Raw genomic sequence first — 15,612 nt, forward strand, 5'->3', positions numbered from 1 at the left:
CTTTGGTTCAGCATAATCATGTAGACAGGTCTGTATACCACTCACAGGTTACTCTTTATACCTTACCTTGTTTATCATGAATTTTATTTACTAATGCAACCACTCAAAAAGAAAATACCTAAAATGTTTGAAGGAATTCTAGCAACTGAGCCCCTTTCAGATACTATCAGGATAACTTGGCTTCCAGCAGATACCATACTGCCTTATAGATTTCTTCTATCCATAGTGAAACCAAGCTTGGTGAAACTACTGCTACAAAAGGAGAACTAGTCCAAAGATGTCTTTTCTACAAGAAATTCTTCTCACATACCAAGTAGTACATTCTATTTGTCATACAATGGACATGATACAAAAAGTAAGTTGTCAGCACAAAACACATTTTTGAAAATAGAACTGCTACTTTCAGTTTTAAAAGATAAGGCATTATTTCATAACACAAATATGCCTCAATTGAAGTTGCACAGACAAACTGGAGTAATTTTGGATATACATTGTATATCAGCTTATTCATAAAGTTAAAACACTTCCTATACAAAATGTCAGATTTGTACATTAAAGAAGATAAATATACAACTCATTGAAATATCAAATACAAATCATCAACACAAGTAATAACCAGTTCTTGTCCACAATTTACAAACATCTGATAGTACATAACTGTGTTATCTTAATTCATGGTGAAACAGATAATACAAATGAATGTATATGTGGATTTTTAATACATACAAGTACATGTATACCATGATATTCACCATGTCAGAATATTTCAGTCCACATACTGTAATTGAAATGTGGTTACTGTGAAATGTGATTTACATGTAAGTCAGAAACATGATATGATAGACAGCTGACAAAATAGCACAGTGAATTTTAAAAATGCATTTGGGTCCAGCAGTTTGGTAGTGGTATGGTATATGTCACTGAGTAAATTGTATTCTGTACCTCTCCTACAAGAGTGCAAACATTAATTTTACTGTTAGGACATGGGCATACATACCATATTCATAAAATCCTTTTCATCAAAGGCATTTCTACTCTGAGAATATTGCTGAAACCTAAGTTACATGTAAGACACAGCACACATACTATTAAGATCAAATGACCACAACACTATTGAAAATGAACCACAATGTTGGTTATTCCCAAACAAATATCCCAAAATGTGGAATGCTTGGTTGTAATAATGGATTACCGGTCTAGTGATGATAAAAGCAGTTGCAATTGTATAGGAGTAGTTCTTCTGAGAATATTGCCCAACCAACACAAAACACATCACAACTCCAAATTACCACAACACAGATGAGAAAATGTTGGTCAGGTCCCTTGAAATATCTTATGTGGAATGCCTAGTTGTAAGGCCTGGTTTTGTGATAGTAACTAGAAAGATGTCACCATCTGTCATCTGACACTCTGTCATTTTCCGACCACCCCGGTGCAATCCTAAGTCTGGAGTCCGATAGTCCGTCTGTGCTCCTGCCCGACTCCAACGTGACGCGCTGCCGACTTGTTCTGGCCTGCGTCTCCATGGCGATGACCTTGATGGCCTGCTGTGCTTCTCTGCAGCAGTTGTGCACGTCGTTGACGACGGAGTCCTGGATGTGCTGCATCATGTCCCGCACATCCTGCAGACGCTTCAGGGTCTGAAACAGACGGGAATGTGTTATGGCATCAATACATTTGCTGCTGTATTGATGTCCTATTTGCATTTTACTGAATCAGATTCAATCTGGAGTGTTCTTGAACATTTTGGGACCGTCTAAACAGCTTTCCATAAAAAAGTGTCCTGTAAATATCTAACAACTTTCCATATAAAAGTGCCTGAAGGTGAAAAAGAAACAGATTGAAGAATTTTTGAAATCTTGCCAATAAAACACAAGGATGCCAACTTGCCAAGTACATCACTTGACCTACAATTCACCTTAGGACACCAATATAGCACATAGTACACTGTTGCTAAGAACTTTTATTACAGAAGAAATCCACTATCATTGGCCTAATTTTATTTGGACTGTTGAAAAAAAAACGTAGGCAAGGGAAAAGCAAAAATATGGGAAGGAGTACCTAATGTTTGGAGATGAAAAATAAATGAAAAACAGCCGTTCTATGAGAATGCCTTTTTATCTACTTTAGGCAGACCTCAAACTGCAGATTAACTCCTGTTGGAAATTTCTTGGTACATCCCAGTGAAGCAGGTCAGATTTACCCCTGGCCAGAATTTACAGAGTACATTTTACCAGGGGTTATATACTGGCCTGCTTCACCTGGCTGTGACTTACCTCCCCATCTATCAGCAGGAACAGCTCCTTAGTGATGGGGTCCCTCTCTGTGATAATCTGTAGTTTGGACTGCACCATCTCCTCCAGGGAACGGGGTGCCATGGCTGCCGCACTCTTCAGTAAAACACTCACTTTCTGACGATATGCGTTGGCCATCTTCCCCAACAGGATTGTGTTGAGAGGGCTCTGCAGAAAAGAGTGGTAACATCAGGGAAGTTGTGGGATGCTATTTGCAATCTCTTTGTAGATACGTTCTACATCAAGACATCAGATGCAGAAAAGATTTTAGCAATTCTTTTACTGTTAAAAACAATTAAAGCATAATTGGATACCAATGATAGTATAGCCCCTCTAAATGATATTGTAATGTTTGAGAAAACAATATAATATATCACAAATCTATCATGCTAGTGCTGTTATATCACAGAACATTGTTTTCAGATAGACATACACATCAACATGCACCTGATATTATAACACCAAACACCAACACAAATGAAGGAAGAGAACAAATAAAGGGATGACTTAAAGTTTTCCTGTATTTTCTAAAGCAGTTTCTGACTACCGATAGCAGTTGTTTCCTGACCTCATCCTCCTCAGGCTGGGTGAGTTTGATGAGCTGGTTGCCGACCAGGACGTCATGTTCCCCCAGCATGCGGCCGGTCCGCTCCAGCTCGTACAGAACCAGCTCCTGCATGTTCATGTTCAGGGTGTTCAGGTACTCTACTGTAGCCGCTGGGCTGTGCTGCATCCTCCAGCAGTCAGGAAGATACGACATGTGCTGAGGGAAATAAGAAAAAAACACCTGTGATAAGTATGCAGAATATACAGTTACAATAGACTATGGACAGTATAGACTGAATGTGCTATTTTGGGGTTGAGTCCACATTTGTGTTGGAAATAAAAGCTCAACTTTACTTCAGAATAGATATGCCATTATCTAAAGCTCCTCATAGACTTCTGATGTTTATAATTGAATTGAAAATATCACACACTACTACTCCTTTTGGTTAGTTAATGGGTGACAGCAATGGCCTCACCTGGTGCATGAGTGCCCTTGAGGTCAGCCACCTGTACACAGACAGCAGGTCATTCCTCTCCAGGTAATACCTGTACAACAGGTGATGAGACAGGTGAGGAGAAACCTGTGAGTGTCACTACTTCCATATATAAATAAAATAACATACCATCGTTATAGTGAGCAATAACCACTGAAGTGAGGATTCTTGTTCAGGTACAAGGCAATACCCCTCTGTTTGGGTCAAGCCCCCAGGTTTGATAATTTATATATCTATATATCATATTATAATATAAAAAAAATCTCTTAAGAAGTACATGTATATGGTTTGAACTGGGCCCAGAATACTATACAAAGGAATACACTTTCTTACTTTATGAGGTGGTCTACATGCATGCAGGCTGCCCGAAGGTTTGGTCCTGTGAAAGGGTCCTGGTTGTCTTCAGGTCCCCCATATACAAAGTGGAATCTAGCCTGAAAATAGAGATAATAAGTTACCAAAAATTTCCTTTTTCATTGTGTACTGTATCTAAATTGTGTCTGGGAAACATAATGTCAAGGAAGCTTCATCACAATCATTCAACATATTTACAACTGTCTACAAATGTGGACATTGGCAGTGTAATACATGCAGTAGCAATACCTTTTCTCTGACCAGGAAAATGTTCTGGTAGAGGGATGCTGTGTTGTAGGGAAAGTATCTTTGAACCCTGAAGAAAACAGTATAATGAACACATCAAGAAAGAAAAACAATTACATCAGAAACATGAATGTGGAAAATCCCAATAAAGCTATAGTTTACATCATGGCAAATCATATCTTGATGCACTATTTGTAAAGTGTATTAGGTCACTGATATGGTGAAACATTATGCACCATTTAAGATGCTTGCAGTTGAAAGTTGCCACAAATTGTCCCTGTGTGTCCTTGTAAAACTGTTGCAAAAGGAATGTGCTGTAATCGTTACAATCTTGTTCAAAAAGGGGCAACATCATTATAGATATTATCCTAAACAGTGAACCTTTTTTCACTGTTGTATAAGATTTCAGGCACCGTGGACATTGTTACCCATAAACTAGATTTTGTAATGGCTTCCGGTGACTTACTGGTCTTCATCATCCTCCACATAGTGCAGCAGGAAGTGCTTCTCTACAGGCACATATCTCCACCCCTTCTCCTGCACTACAAACACCTGGAAAAACAATATGAAACTGTTAACTGAAGATAATCCTGTGGAGGATTAGCATCCCACCAAGGACTTTGGTCTTGCAATAGATTTGTCACAATGAAGTTTATCTTGAGATATAAACAAAATCTAGACGCTGCTATGTAGCGATGTGGCAAGAATGCTATCCCAACTGTGACAGAGTCTATCCCTCCCACCCTCATCTCTGTTTTGTTCAAGAAGAGTCCATTGATGTCCTGAGGAAGGTAGTGGAGGAGAGAGGAGTTACTGAAATGTTGGTAAATGTTTGTAGGGTGACCTATATGCTAAGAAACATATTTTCCAGAATTAGATCTACAAGTACCTTGACAAAGGCAGGTTCCTGGCACTGTAGTGTCCTCTCCAACTCTGCCATGAATGCGTTCTTCCTCTGTATGACAGCATGGATGGACCACCTCTCCCCACTGTCACCCAGAAACACACCATACACCAGGATAGTACCAGTCCTGTACAGGTCTATCAGGTGGTCATACACTATTGGGGAGGGGGAAAAATGAAATGAAAATGTCAATGGCCAGTCAAGGGATTTTAGCAACATTTTTCAGCTGTTAAGTTTCAAGCAAAGTCATACTGCTGTTCATTTTGCCATTTTGCTGCTGTACAAGAAAGAAATAGTTACCAAAATAATACATTTGGAAGTACAATTTAAAGTATAAGTCAAATTGTTGACAAACAAAGATAATGAAAAGAAAATGATCAGATGGAACAGGATAGTTAACCAACCAATTGAAAGGTAGGACTGCAAGGCCTCCCCGCTACAGCCCTTGGGTCCCTTGAAGTAAGTATGTTCATGCAGCTCCATCTTCAAAAGGTAGGGGGCCATCCTTCCATACAGCCCACTAGCCCCTGCGATACCCAAGGCCTGGAATATCTGCAGAGCCAAGTATATCTTTAGAACATACAGCAATCAAAGTTATAGAAGTTTTTGTTAAAGAAATTTAGAGATAAACTTTAAGTTTGTGTGTGCATGCGTGCATGCGTGTGTGTGTGTGTGTATACCTGTGTGGACAATGATTTGAGATAGTTCCCATAGTTGAATTGTGATGTCTGGTCTGTCAGTGGGTCTTGTTCAGATACTAAATCAATTTGTACCTTGAAACTTCCCCTCCTCTTGGGTGCCTCCTGGTTAACGAGCAAGTCAGCAAGGTTGGAGACCAGGCGGAAATGCCCAATGTCTAGGATCATCAGGGCGCTGACATGGCCGTACGCCTCGGTCCCCGGGATGTGGTAGATGTAGTTGTCAGGGTCGATCATTCTTTCCGACCGGTGAACAAGTTTCTGCACCAACCTTTCCGGATTTTCTGTCCACAGTTCCATCCTGAAAGGGAAGAAAATGCTTTTGTAAGTACCATTTATTTACTAAATGACTTTGTACATACATATGTAACTTCTTTGCCCTTTGAAGCAGGTAAGGATTCAAAGCTGCAAGACAATTATGTGTATAATTTCTTCAAGAATTCACACAGATCAATCCGTTACTTGCATTGTAGACAATATTGAACCCTCTCAAATAAAGAAACCGGAAAGTATTGGCTTTTGCTGTTTCAAAATCTCCCACTATCATGATCAGTTACGTCAACCTGGTTATGATGATCACTGAATAAACAACGACAAAGTAACATATGTGCAGAATAGACTTCTTCTCATGCAATCTAGCTCTGATCATGTGCTTGTCTGCATATTGTCTATGAAAACACACTAAGCATTCTAAGTCCCTTCTCACTTGAGTGCTGACTGTCTCATGGCAGTGACAAAGCGTGGGTAGGGGTTCGGGGGCAGGTAGGCACCACACAACAGTTCCACCAGAAAGTCGTGCCAGGTCTCATCCAGCTTTGTGTCCACCATGTACTGAAAGGAAGGGAGAGAATAACTGTGTCAACGTTTTTCTACTAAACAGTGTTAATTGTTGCCTTTAACAAATTTCAATTTCTAGTTTGCAATAATAGATCTAAGTGCCATACAAGAGATGTTCCAAAATGATGACAAAAAACCTAGCTGAAAGCTTTTATAACGAAAAGATCTGCTCCTGTTGTTCAAGTAAAACAGGCCAATCCATTTGATGGCATTCAGCACCAAGGACAGGTCTGTTGTGCTTGTTATGTACTGAGGTCAGTACAAAGGACAGGCTAGTGCCTAAATCTATTTGTCTAGTGCCAAATGTATGATGACAGCATTCAGCACCAGTTACAGTACCTTTAGCTTGTCAGAATCTGCACAAAAAAACTGACCACTTGTAACAACACTGATTCAGAAGTGCATGATGTTACTGACCTGCATTAGGACAGCCTCCACGGCAATGACTTTTGGCACAGATGCCCGCTCTATACCAATCTCCACATCTACAGCTGAATCATGAATATAAAAAAATATTCTAATCACACTCAGAACATACATGAAGAGAAACAAACATAAATACTAATTCAAAACTGAAGGGAAATGATACAGAAGGAATACAATATTAATAGACAAACCAAGAATGAAGCAAGGTACCAAATCAAAGCTGAGATGTAAGACCTTAAAGCAAAGCAGAAACACTCCACCCCTGAGGCATTGCCAAAAGCGAGAGACCAGTTCTTACCCAGTTTGTCATGCTTGAGGAGATCTGGGTCCTCAGCACCGTGTGTGAAGATCTCAGACACCAGAGGGGCAGCTCCTTTTTTCTTCTTCTTGTCCTGATCAAGGAACCATGGGGTGGGATGTTAGTGTTAAGTGCATTCTACTGTGTATTATGTAGGAAACAACAATGCATAGTAGCACTATAGACAGTAGCTACATATTGTACATGTACTGTTCAATCACGACCAATCACACCTCACCTGTCTTCTCTCCATCTGTCTGGTCTGTGGGCGTGGCATCTCCTCAGGGAAGGTCAAGTACATCATCTGGATAATCTCCTGTTTGACACGGGAGAAAATAGTCGACATCAGCCACAAAATGAAATGGTTTACATTCCCAAATCAATATTCTCAAGCGCATGTTGTCAACATTTTACAAAAAGATCTTATTTGAATTTTGGCAGTTTGTGCATGAAATACAAGGTTAATAACAAAATTGTTTGAACAAGCAAGTAGAATAAAAAGAGCTGAACCACACACATCCAGGATGGGGGCGTGTATCAGGCAGTCTTCAATCAGCTGCAGCTGGATGCAGGAGCAGTACTGGTTGATGCTACGCAGGATGGACAGTGTCTGTCAATCAAGAAAAGTAAAGACAACAAAGACAATCAAAACTGTTGGTCTCAAGTGCAATTGAATATAAGTAATAAGTGACTTCTCAGATAGCACCACCTTCATATGGATAACAAGCATATGCCAAAACAAGATTTTTGACATAGCCATGTTTAAAGAAAACATCTCAAAGTCCAATTATGTTGGAACGTACTACAAGTACAACAAACTTCCAGATTCAGCTTTCTGAAGTAATCTTAAAACCACATGACATTTACCTTCTTGTTGAGAGGGATGCTGTGTGGGTCTACAGCGTCATCTGATCCTATCACCCCAGTAAACCTCTGCTGAATGTCAATGTAAGCTGAATTCATGTCGGAGGACCTCTCCAGCCTAGACACACATATGGCATAAGAAATTATAATTTGCAAGTCAATCTTCAATCTCCCGAACCATTTGTATTAAGAATCTTAATGCTTTGAACACTGCAAAACTGTAGTAGTCCAATTGCAATTCTATATAAAGGCATTATCTGACAAGACAAAATCAACAACATCTCTTTAAATTTGTGTAAAAGACTTAAACTCACAGGCTGCTATCTAGAAGGCCTAAGAGTGCATCTTTGTACTTCTTGAACTCTCCTTGTACAAAATGGGACTGCAAAACCTGAGTGTGTAATAAGAATTTTTTAAAACATCAGTCTTAGTATATTACACTACAATACCATATGTATACACATGAATCAAATTTTGCATATGTCACATACATTTAAAAATGACAGGGCTGTAAGAACCATTCCAAAGTTCAGACCTACCCCTTCGTACTTTGCCACCAGGCTGCGTAACATGTTGTTGTGTTCCATGATGGAACTAAGCCTGGCTGCCGTGCTACGCAGCAGTCTGTAGATTTGGATCAGTGCGGTGGGCTGGTAGGCATTCCTGAAAACAACATTTTTAATCTATCTATGAATCTTTAGGGTGGTCTCTTCAGTTAACTGAGTAACTGATTTCCAAGGGCACCCTTCCATAATCAACAAATTAGGATACAGAAAATACATTCACAATTATAATACAAAATAAAGAAGTCATAAAGAGATAAAGACATTTCTCTGTCTTTTGGTAACAATTACAGACTACATTTTGCAGATATTAAACTTTCTTGTTTTTAAAATTAAACAAATGGTGACATGGTAACTTTAACCGAATAGGAGGGAGGCAAAAAGTCTTTTTTTTGACTGCCCCTTTTTAGAATGGAATCAGAAAAGTTTCCTTTTCTATAGTTCTAACCTTGTACCAAAAGATTTAGCCTGTATCTTAACAGAAGTGCAAAGATAAAAGACCTTCAAGTCAATTCAGCTGCAAACATTCATACAGTGAAGAGTGGAGCACAAGAAGCACTAAAGATTTACCTGTCCATAAGGATGAGAAGGATTGCATTGTAGGCAACATCAAAGACCTCTGCCTCAGGGTGCATACTGGCTATCTTCCTTTGTATATGCTCCCTGCACAACAAGCATCAACATTCACTTAGCGCATAGAACTGCCGTTTCCACATTGCTAACACATTCTTAAAACTAAGTGATACATAATTCCTAGTACATATATCTTCTGGACTGAAATAACATATAATAGAGGTGTAGCAGGCTGGAATATACCCCTGACCAGAAGATACCCAGTTGTAGTCTAGCCAGGGATATATTTCAGCCTGTTACACCTGAAATACCAAAAATTTGCTACTTGCAGTCTTACGTATCAGCTTGATTCTTTGTAAAAACCTATAGGGTTTTTAGAAGACTTTACAAATCTAAAAAAAAAAGGCGTTTATAATAGACTTTCACCTGATGGGTGATTTAACCTGCCAGGAGTCTGGACCATACTTCCCAGATGACCCTACAAACCCCTCCTCCTCCCCTTTCTCTCCATCCCTCTTTTCTTCTTCCTTGGTCTTCTTCCTAACCTGCTTGTCTTTAGACTTCTTCTTGCCACCTTTAGACTCATCCTTGTCTTCGGCTATGGATGAAATGTTTAAGAAAAGAAACGCTTTGGTGGAAAACCTGAGAATCACTTGAATTTTGTTCAGATATCTAGATCTAGTCCAGTTTATAGATCATGAACACTGCTGACAGAGCCAAAAGTTCAACTGAGTTCTAGAAAACTAGAAAAACAACTTTTAAACGACAGAAAAATGTCCTGTTTTTCTCTATATTGAAGTTAATAGCAACATACTGTAGAATTACAATCTGAAATACTTACAAGGAGTTATAATTTTTGGCATATAGAATCTTAGAATACCTTGGTCATTTTTTGAGAGGTCTGACTTGTAGCGTGGTTGCATGGAGGGTGGTGGCTGGTCCTTATCCATGACCTCGTGCCGCGGCATGAAGATGTTCAGGTAAGCCTCAGCATGGGACTTCTGCAGGAACACTCCTTCATGGAGGGTACCAAGTGGAAACTCTGCAAAACTCACCAACCTAAAGTAAAAAAAAAGGCAAGAAATTAAGCTGTCAAACCTTTTGTGGAACTTTTCCTTATGTCCCCTACTATTTATGAATGCTTGTGAGCAATGTAAATAGATTGATGAGTCACAGGAAAATACAATTCTTCACTCCATAACCTAAATGGTATTTACCTTGTCAATATTTTGGTAACTCCCCAGTTATATTCCTCAGGGCCTTAATGAACTCTACTACTCCTTGCCGCAGGGTGGTGTTACGGCAAAGATGAGACCTTTTAGGCTGTTGAACGGTGAGCTTTATTTTCTTGCTTGTAAGCAATCAGTTGTTTTCACAAATGCTTAGCTACATGTCATTAATTGATCATTGGACATGATATGCTTTAACTTCTTACCTTTCTGTCTTATCTTTTTCTGAGACTTCGATGAAGTGAAGTTCATACTGCTTCTGTCCCCTCCGGAATGTGTCGGAGAAAGGGTCAACTCTGAAAACTCCCTGTAGGGAAGATGTGGATACATTACCATAAGAGAATACCATAAGGTTCTTGTATAAGGTTCTTGTAACTGAATACCGGTACTTCATGCCAAATACAGGTAGGCATGTAGATGTATGGTAAACATTCAAGCAATACCATGATACTAATTCTTACCTCAAAAGTAGCCATCTTATTGTTGACTGTTGCTTCAGATATAGCATTCCAGAAATCACCCTGAAAATGTAGCACACAGTTTAGAAATGTTACTGAGCTGGAGAGACATAGTCAAAAATTGGCGTTAAAAATCTAAACACAGAACCACAGGGGTGGCCACAGAAAGTACTCTCCATTCTAAATCCCTAACTAAGAAAAAGATACTGCAAAAAGCTATCTTGCCAATTAATACAACAATTATTGTCTTTTGCCTGACCTTGACCTAACATTCTGACCTGTGACTCCTAACCTGTGCCCTCTTGACTGACCTGGTTATTCAAGACCATCTCCTGGTCCCAGAAGACATTTTCCCACAGGCCAGGGAACTCCTCATCCTTGGTGGGAACACTGACACCTGCAATAATGGAGTGCATATCTTTAGAATAAGGAATGAATATCCAAATCCCTAGATGACAATAGATCTTGGAAATAATATTTCTATAGTATCATTGGCGGTGGCTCGTGTCCGAGCATTCCATCTGAGTCAGTCCGAATCGGCCTCAGTTAGGTTGGAGCTGTTCTTGGATGGCAATGTCTCTATGCAGTCTATAATTTCAACATCATATGAAGGAATGAAGCAATGACTTACCGAAGTAGACATGAGTGTTCTGATTGTCCATGTTGTTGACGTCGTTCACAACACTGTCTGCAAACATGGAAATTCCCTGGGAAAACAAACCAACAAATAAACTTTAAGTCAGAAAAATGTAATGACTAAGTCTTGTAACATTATGTGACACAACACATCATATTATAATAACTTGTGTATGATACAATATATGGAAACCTGTACAACAATTCTAGGAAACTAAATGTCTGTGGTACAATTTCTTATCATCTGGAAACTTTTTAATATAGGATCCTATATCTACAAAATTGGTCTGATTAAAACTGATGGAAGTGATCTGGCTTACCTGTTCAGCATCTGGTCCTACTGACACGTAGGAGACCCTGACCGCTACGATGTCCGGATGGGGGTAGAATGTGCTGGTGAACACACTCTGACCAACCAGGGCCATCAGAACCTGGCACTGACAACCACAGACAAGGAAACTAATCTTAAAACTTAATATCAATTTTTTTTGATAATCAAATTGTCTTTGGCATACATACTGTGTTACTTAAATTTTGGCAATGAATTTGCAAACTTTGTTTTCTGTCGTATACATAGAACGTTAACAATACATTTCATAAATCTATATTGCATAATGATTTAGTATAATACATGTACATTATGAAACTTCCGACATAAATTGCAAAAAGAAATTTTCAGTCCATGAAGTGAACGGATGAGTACATAATGTACAATACTGTAAATTATAATAGCTCACTGCACCAACATTTTGTGGCAACTCTTGCATCAAAATCAAGAGTTTAAACAGTTTTGTAATTGAAAAAGTAGTCATGTGACTGAAAATCTAAAATACATTAAAACATATTTCAAGATTTACAGTACATGTAAACACTTTGTTCAGTTATTGTTACCTACTAATAATCATATACCTACACTGTAACCTTCCTCCTTGTGTATGGAGGACTCTTTTGGAGTCAGGTCATCCAGAAGCCATTCGTATTGCCGGAGAGCGCCCGGGTCTACACAGCGTAGGATCGTGGACAGGCCCCAAACATTGTTGTAACCCTTCACACCACTCACGTAGCCAAGAGATGTCGCGTATGTAGGGTTCTCTGAATGATGATATAGAATGGTCGTGACTACTAGAAGTCAGCATATACACACTGATGCACTAACCAGGAAACATACAATAATGGCTTATAAGCCCAAATCACAAGAGATAAATTCAGACGTACCTAAGAGCTGGGTTATCTTATCATCATTGTCCTCCCTGAACATGTGGAATCTGTGAGCAGAAAAGTCACCAAATACATAAAATAAACATACACATTGAAATAATCCAAGATCTTTTTTATTCCTCTAGACTATCATTTGTTGCTAGAGCCAAAACAAACTTAAAGCCTGGTCTACAATTCATAACGTGGCAGCAGTTTATAGATTACCTAATATACAAAAGGAGACCTGCTAGATGCAGTGATTTGAAAAAAAATATTACGTTCTTGAATAAAGGCTATTATGTTTCAAGTTGTATATTTCATCTTCAGGAACATGCTTACTTTTCAGAGTTCCTCCTCAGCCTCCGTACAAAGCCTGGATACGGGTTATATGGAAGGTCGGGCATGCTCAGTAGCATCCCACAAAGCTCCTTCATGTCGGCTGTCAGTTTCTTCTCATGCAGGTACCTCTGTATGATCCCCATCCTTCTCTGGAGCTGAGGGTCATCCTCTGGTATGACATAACGCAGACGTTCTGCTACCGGGCTCCCAATCTGTAGCATTAACAGATTTAAAAACAAGCCAAAAATAATTACTCAAGCAACTGGATAAAATTTTGAAACAGCATTCACTGTCTCAAAAATTTGTCAGTGACTAAGGAAAGGACTGGAGAAGCAGGTTTTATACCAAAACTCAGAATAGATACTAGTATGTTAATCGTTAATGAGGTTAAGACAGATTTAAAAACAACTTTTGTTTACTACTCACAGTACTTGACTTAATAGACTTAACAAGAATGTACAAGTAAGTACACATGCAATGGCTGAATACAAGCAAGGAAGGTAAGAATACTTAATGTCAGATCTTATCTAATTTCTATTCATTTCTTTGCAGCTTTTCACTATTTAGCATGACAACATCCTGTCACCTACGTGTATTTATAAGTATATCATTAAATAGTACACTAGACTTGAAGATGTTTTCATAAGAAATTCTTATGAAAACATCTTCAAGTCTCTGAAACACCTTAAAGTTACAAAGGCACTTAAGGTTATTTCTGGCTGCTTGATTTTTTTTACAGATCTGAATTTAAGTAATTCTTTTTAAAATAAAGTCACAGAAAAGGTCCATTGTCAGGTGAGCTAACTAATACTGATGGTAGATGATACCATCAGTAAGGAGAGAAACATCACACACCATAGAATCAGTATCTGATCGTTCAGTGATGGTTTGCATGGAGCGCGCTGTTGCTCGGGAAGCCGCGGGTTGCGTTGGCCGCCGGCGGGACTGTGACGAAGTCAGTGGACGATACACAGCTGACTCCTACAGAAACAATGTCGGAAAAGGAACACAGATACACGTGTATATGATGTCAACTTTGTTTAAGTCTATCTCTGCAAACTACTGCAAACAAATAAAGAAATATTCCAAACTTGGGAGAACTGAGACAGTGTCAAAGTTTCAACTACAGTATGTTTAGTTCTGGTGGTTGAAAACAAATAAGTTACTACCGGTAGTAGTGCACTGTTTTTGTTTACATTCAGGGTATTCTACTTCTGGTATGCAAAATTATATAGCAGATTAGATACTAGCTAATATCTAAAGTATAAGATACAATTATCAATTAACATGTAAATTAATATTTTGCTTTCCACCTGAAATTTTCCTACCACTGTTAATTTTAAACGGCGGCTGGCTTATATAGTTATAAAATTTTGCCCCCATGGAGATCTACTTGGAGATTATATCGCTGTGTCACCGAGACATCATTGCGATTGCTCGTACTGAGACCAATGAATTGTTGAATATAAATGAGATGAAGACGGAAAGTGTTTCACCTTCCTGGTCCTTCTGGAGCGACCTGTAGCAACACTGTTGGATCGGGCCGCACCACCTGGTCTGGTAGGGGGTTGAGAAGCTTTTGGTTCAGTTACTGATCTCCTGCCTCCAAATCCTGCTGGGGAATTCCATCTTTTTTGTTATTCTGAACTAATCTGTTGACATCTACAAAGCCATGTGCATCATTATAATGTTAAAATACTGATATGTTACTATACATCATCATAATTCAATAACTTTTGTCTACAAATACTTTGCTGCATTTAAAATTTGTAAAATTGTATCAGTGCCTTAGCTACACATTCATCTTAATCTTTCTCTGTTGAGTTTGCTAGCAAAGTCTCTTCATTTAAAAAAGTGACCTGTTTTCTAGCTGTGACTTTTTTTTAAATTTTAAGTGGAGCAGTAGCAAATCGAAATATCCTTACATGGGACAATCCCACAAAGCTATGGCAGACCTCCTACTAGTAGCAACCAGCCCCCCCACCCCTGAATCCCCCCCTCCCCAAATATAAGACACTTCAACTTTGCTTACTCTGTGGAGATTGTGGGGATCCATCCGTTCTTCTGCTGCCTGCTTGAGACACATTTCCAGCCGCAGTCGGTCTCCGTGATGCCATGATTTTAAGAGCGGTCAAAAGTTATAAATCGTGGTTTGCACTCAACAAGTGGAAGAACCTCCTTGGTTTAACAAGATAGACAGCTCGCTTGCGGATTCTATTCACATTCACGATGTCCTTTCTAGAGTGATAACTCCATCATAGTCCTGTTAGTACTCACACTGGTGCTTAGAGAAGGAAATCCCACATGATGAGCTGACAATGACTTAATCGAGACAGATTTACGACGAAGAATTTAGCAAGACCAAAAACTTTTTCTCCATCGCCGCCATCTTGGTTTCAGTAAGAGTAGACCACTAGATGTAACATGATACTTGTGGATACTGTTTCAGAGAGAATAAAGTGCGTCATAGGATGGTGTAAGGAAGACAAATAGATATCTTTGAATAGAATGTAGAGTAAAAAAACAAGATTCTCCGTGTCTTAAGTGAGAGTACGTTTTGTATCAGAATGATTACGCCCCTACTAAAAGTGGTATAACCTGATGACTACTCCCCCAATCACAGCTGACACCACGGTGTAAACGTTTCTATGGTGAT

General features: G+C 39.1%; 1 protein-coding gene across 2 annotated transcripts; it reads right to left on the reverse strand.

Annotated features, from left to right (window-relative positions):
* Positions 1–62: 62 nt before the first annotated feature.
* On the reverse strand, positions 63–15,338 carry LOC136444536 (uncharacterized). Of its 2 annotated transcripts, none has more exons than XM_066442143.1 (32): positions 14,989–15,338; positions 14,453–14,568; positions 13,812–13,937; positions 12,957–13,168; positions 12,636–12,685; positions 12,334–12,512; positions 11,741–11,857; positions 11,416–11,491; positions 11,096–11,181; positions 10,788–10,847; positions 10,533–10,633; positions 9,978–10,156; positions 9,524–9,695; positions 9,095–9,187; positions 8,501–8,624; positions 8,276–8,352; positions 7,965–8,079; positions 7,615–7,707; positions 7,336–7,413; positions 7,098–7,191; positions 6,791–6,864; positions 6,243–6,367; positions 5,612–5,837; positions 5,243–5,390; positions 4,824–4,993; positions 4,401–4,486; positions 3,938–4,004; positions 3,668–3,768; positions 3,317–3,386; positions 2,863–3,057; positions 2,277–2,462; positions 63–1,640 (listed from the first exon to the last, which is right to left on the reverse strand). In XM_066442143.1, the coding sequence occupies exons 1-32, from the start codon at positions 15,071–15,073 to the stop codon at positions 1,389–1,391; spliced, it is 3,933 nt and encodes a 1,310-aa protein (XP_066298240.1). In that variant the 5' UTR covers positions 15,074–15,338; the 3' UTR covers positions 63–1,388. The 2 variants fall into 2 exon arrangements, with proteins under 2 accessions (XP_066298240.1, XP_066298233.1); XM_066442136.1 differs by having other exon boundaries at positions 14,453–14,571.
* Between the last annotated feature and the right edge of the window lie 274 nt (positions 15,339–15,612).

The sequence above is a fragment of the Branchiostoma lanceolatum genome, chromosome 1 (genome assembly GCF_035083965.1).
Source record: "Branchiostoma lanceolatum isolate klBraLanc5 chromosome 1, klBraLanc5.hap2, whole genome shotgun sequence".
In the NCBI taxonomy this organism is placed as follows: Eukaryota; Metazoa; Chordata; class Leptocardii; order Amphioxiformes; family Branchiostomatidae; genus Branchiostoma; species Branchiostoma lanceolatum.

Bases quoted from the DNA above. Each gene is read 5' to 3' on its own strand.
- LOC136444536 (XM_066442136.1), bottom strand. From the start codon at position 15,073: ATGGCATCACGGAGACCGACTGCGGCTGGAAATGTGTCTCAAGCAGGC. The intron at 10,848-11,095 runs GTCAGTCAAGAG...CTACATTTTCAG, and splicing joins AGATGGTCTTGAATAACCAG to GGTGATTTCTGGAATGCTAT. The intron at 3,387-3,667 runs GTAAGAAAGTGT...CCTGTTGTACAG, and splicing joins CATGTAGACCACCTCATAAA to GTATTACCTGGAGAGGAATG.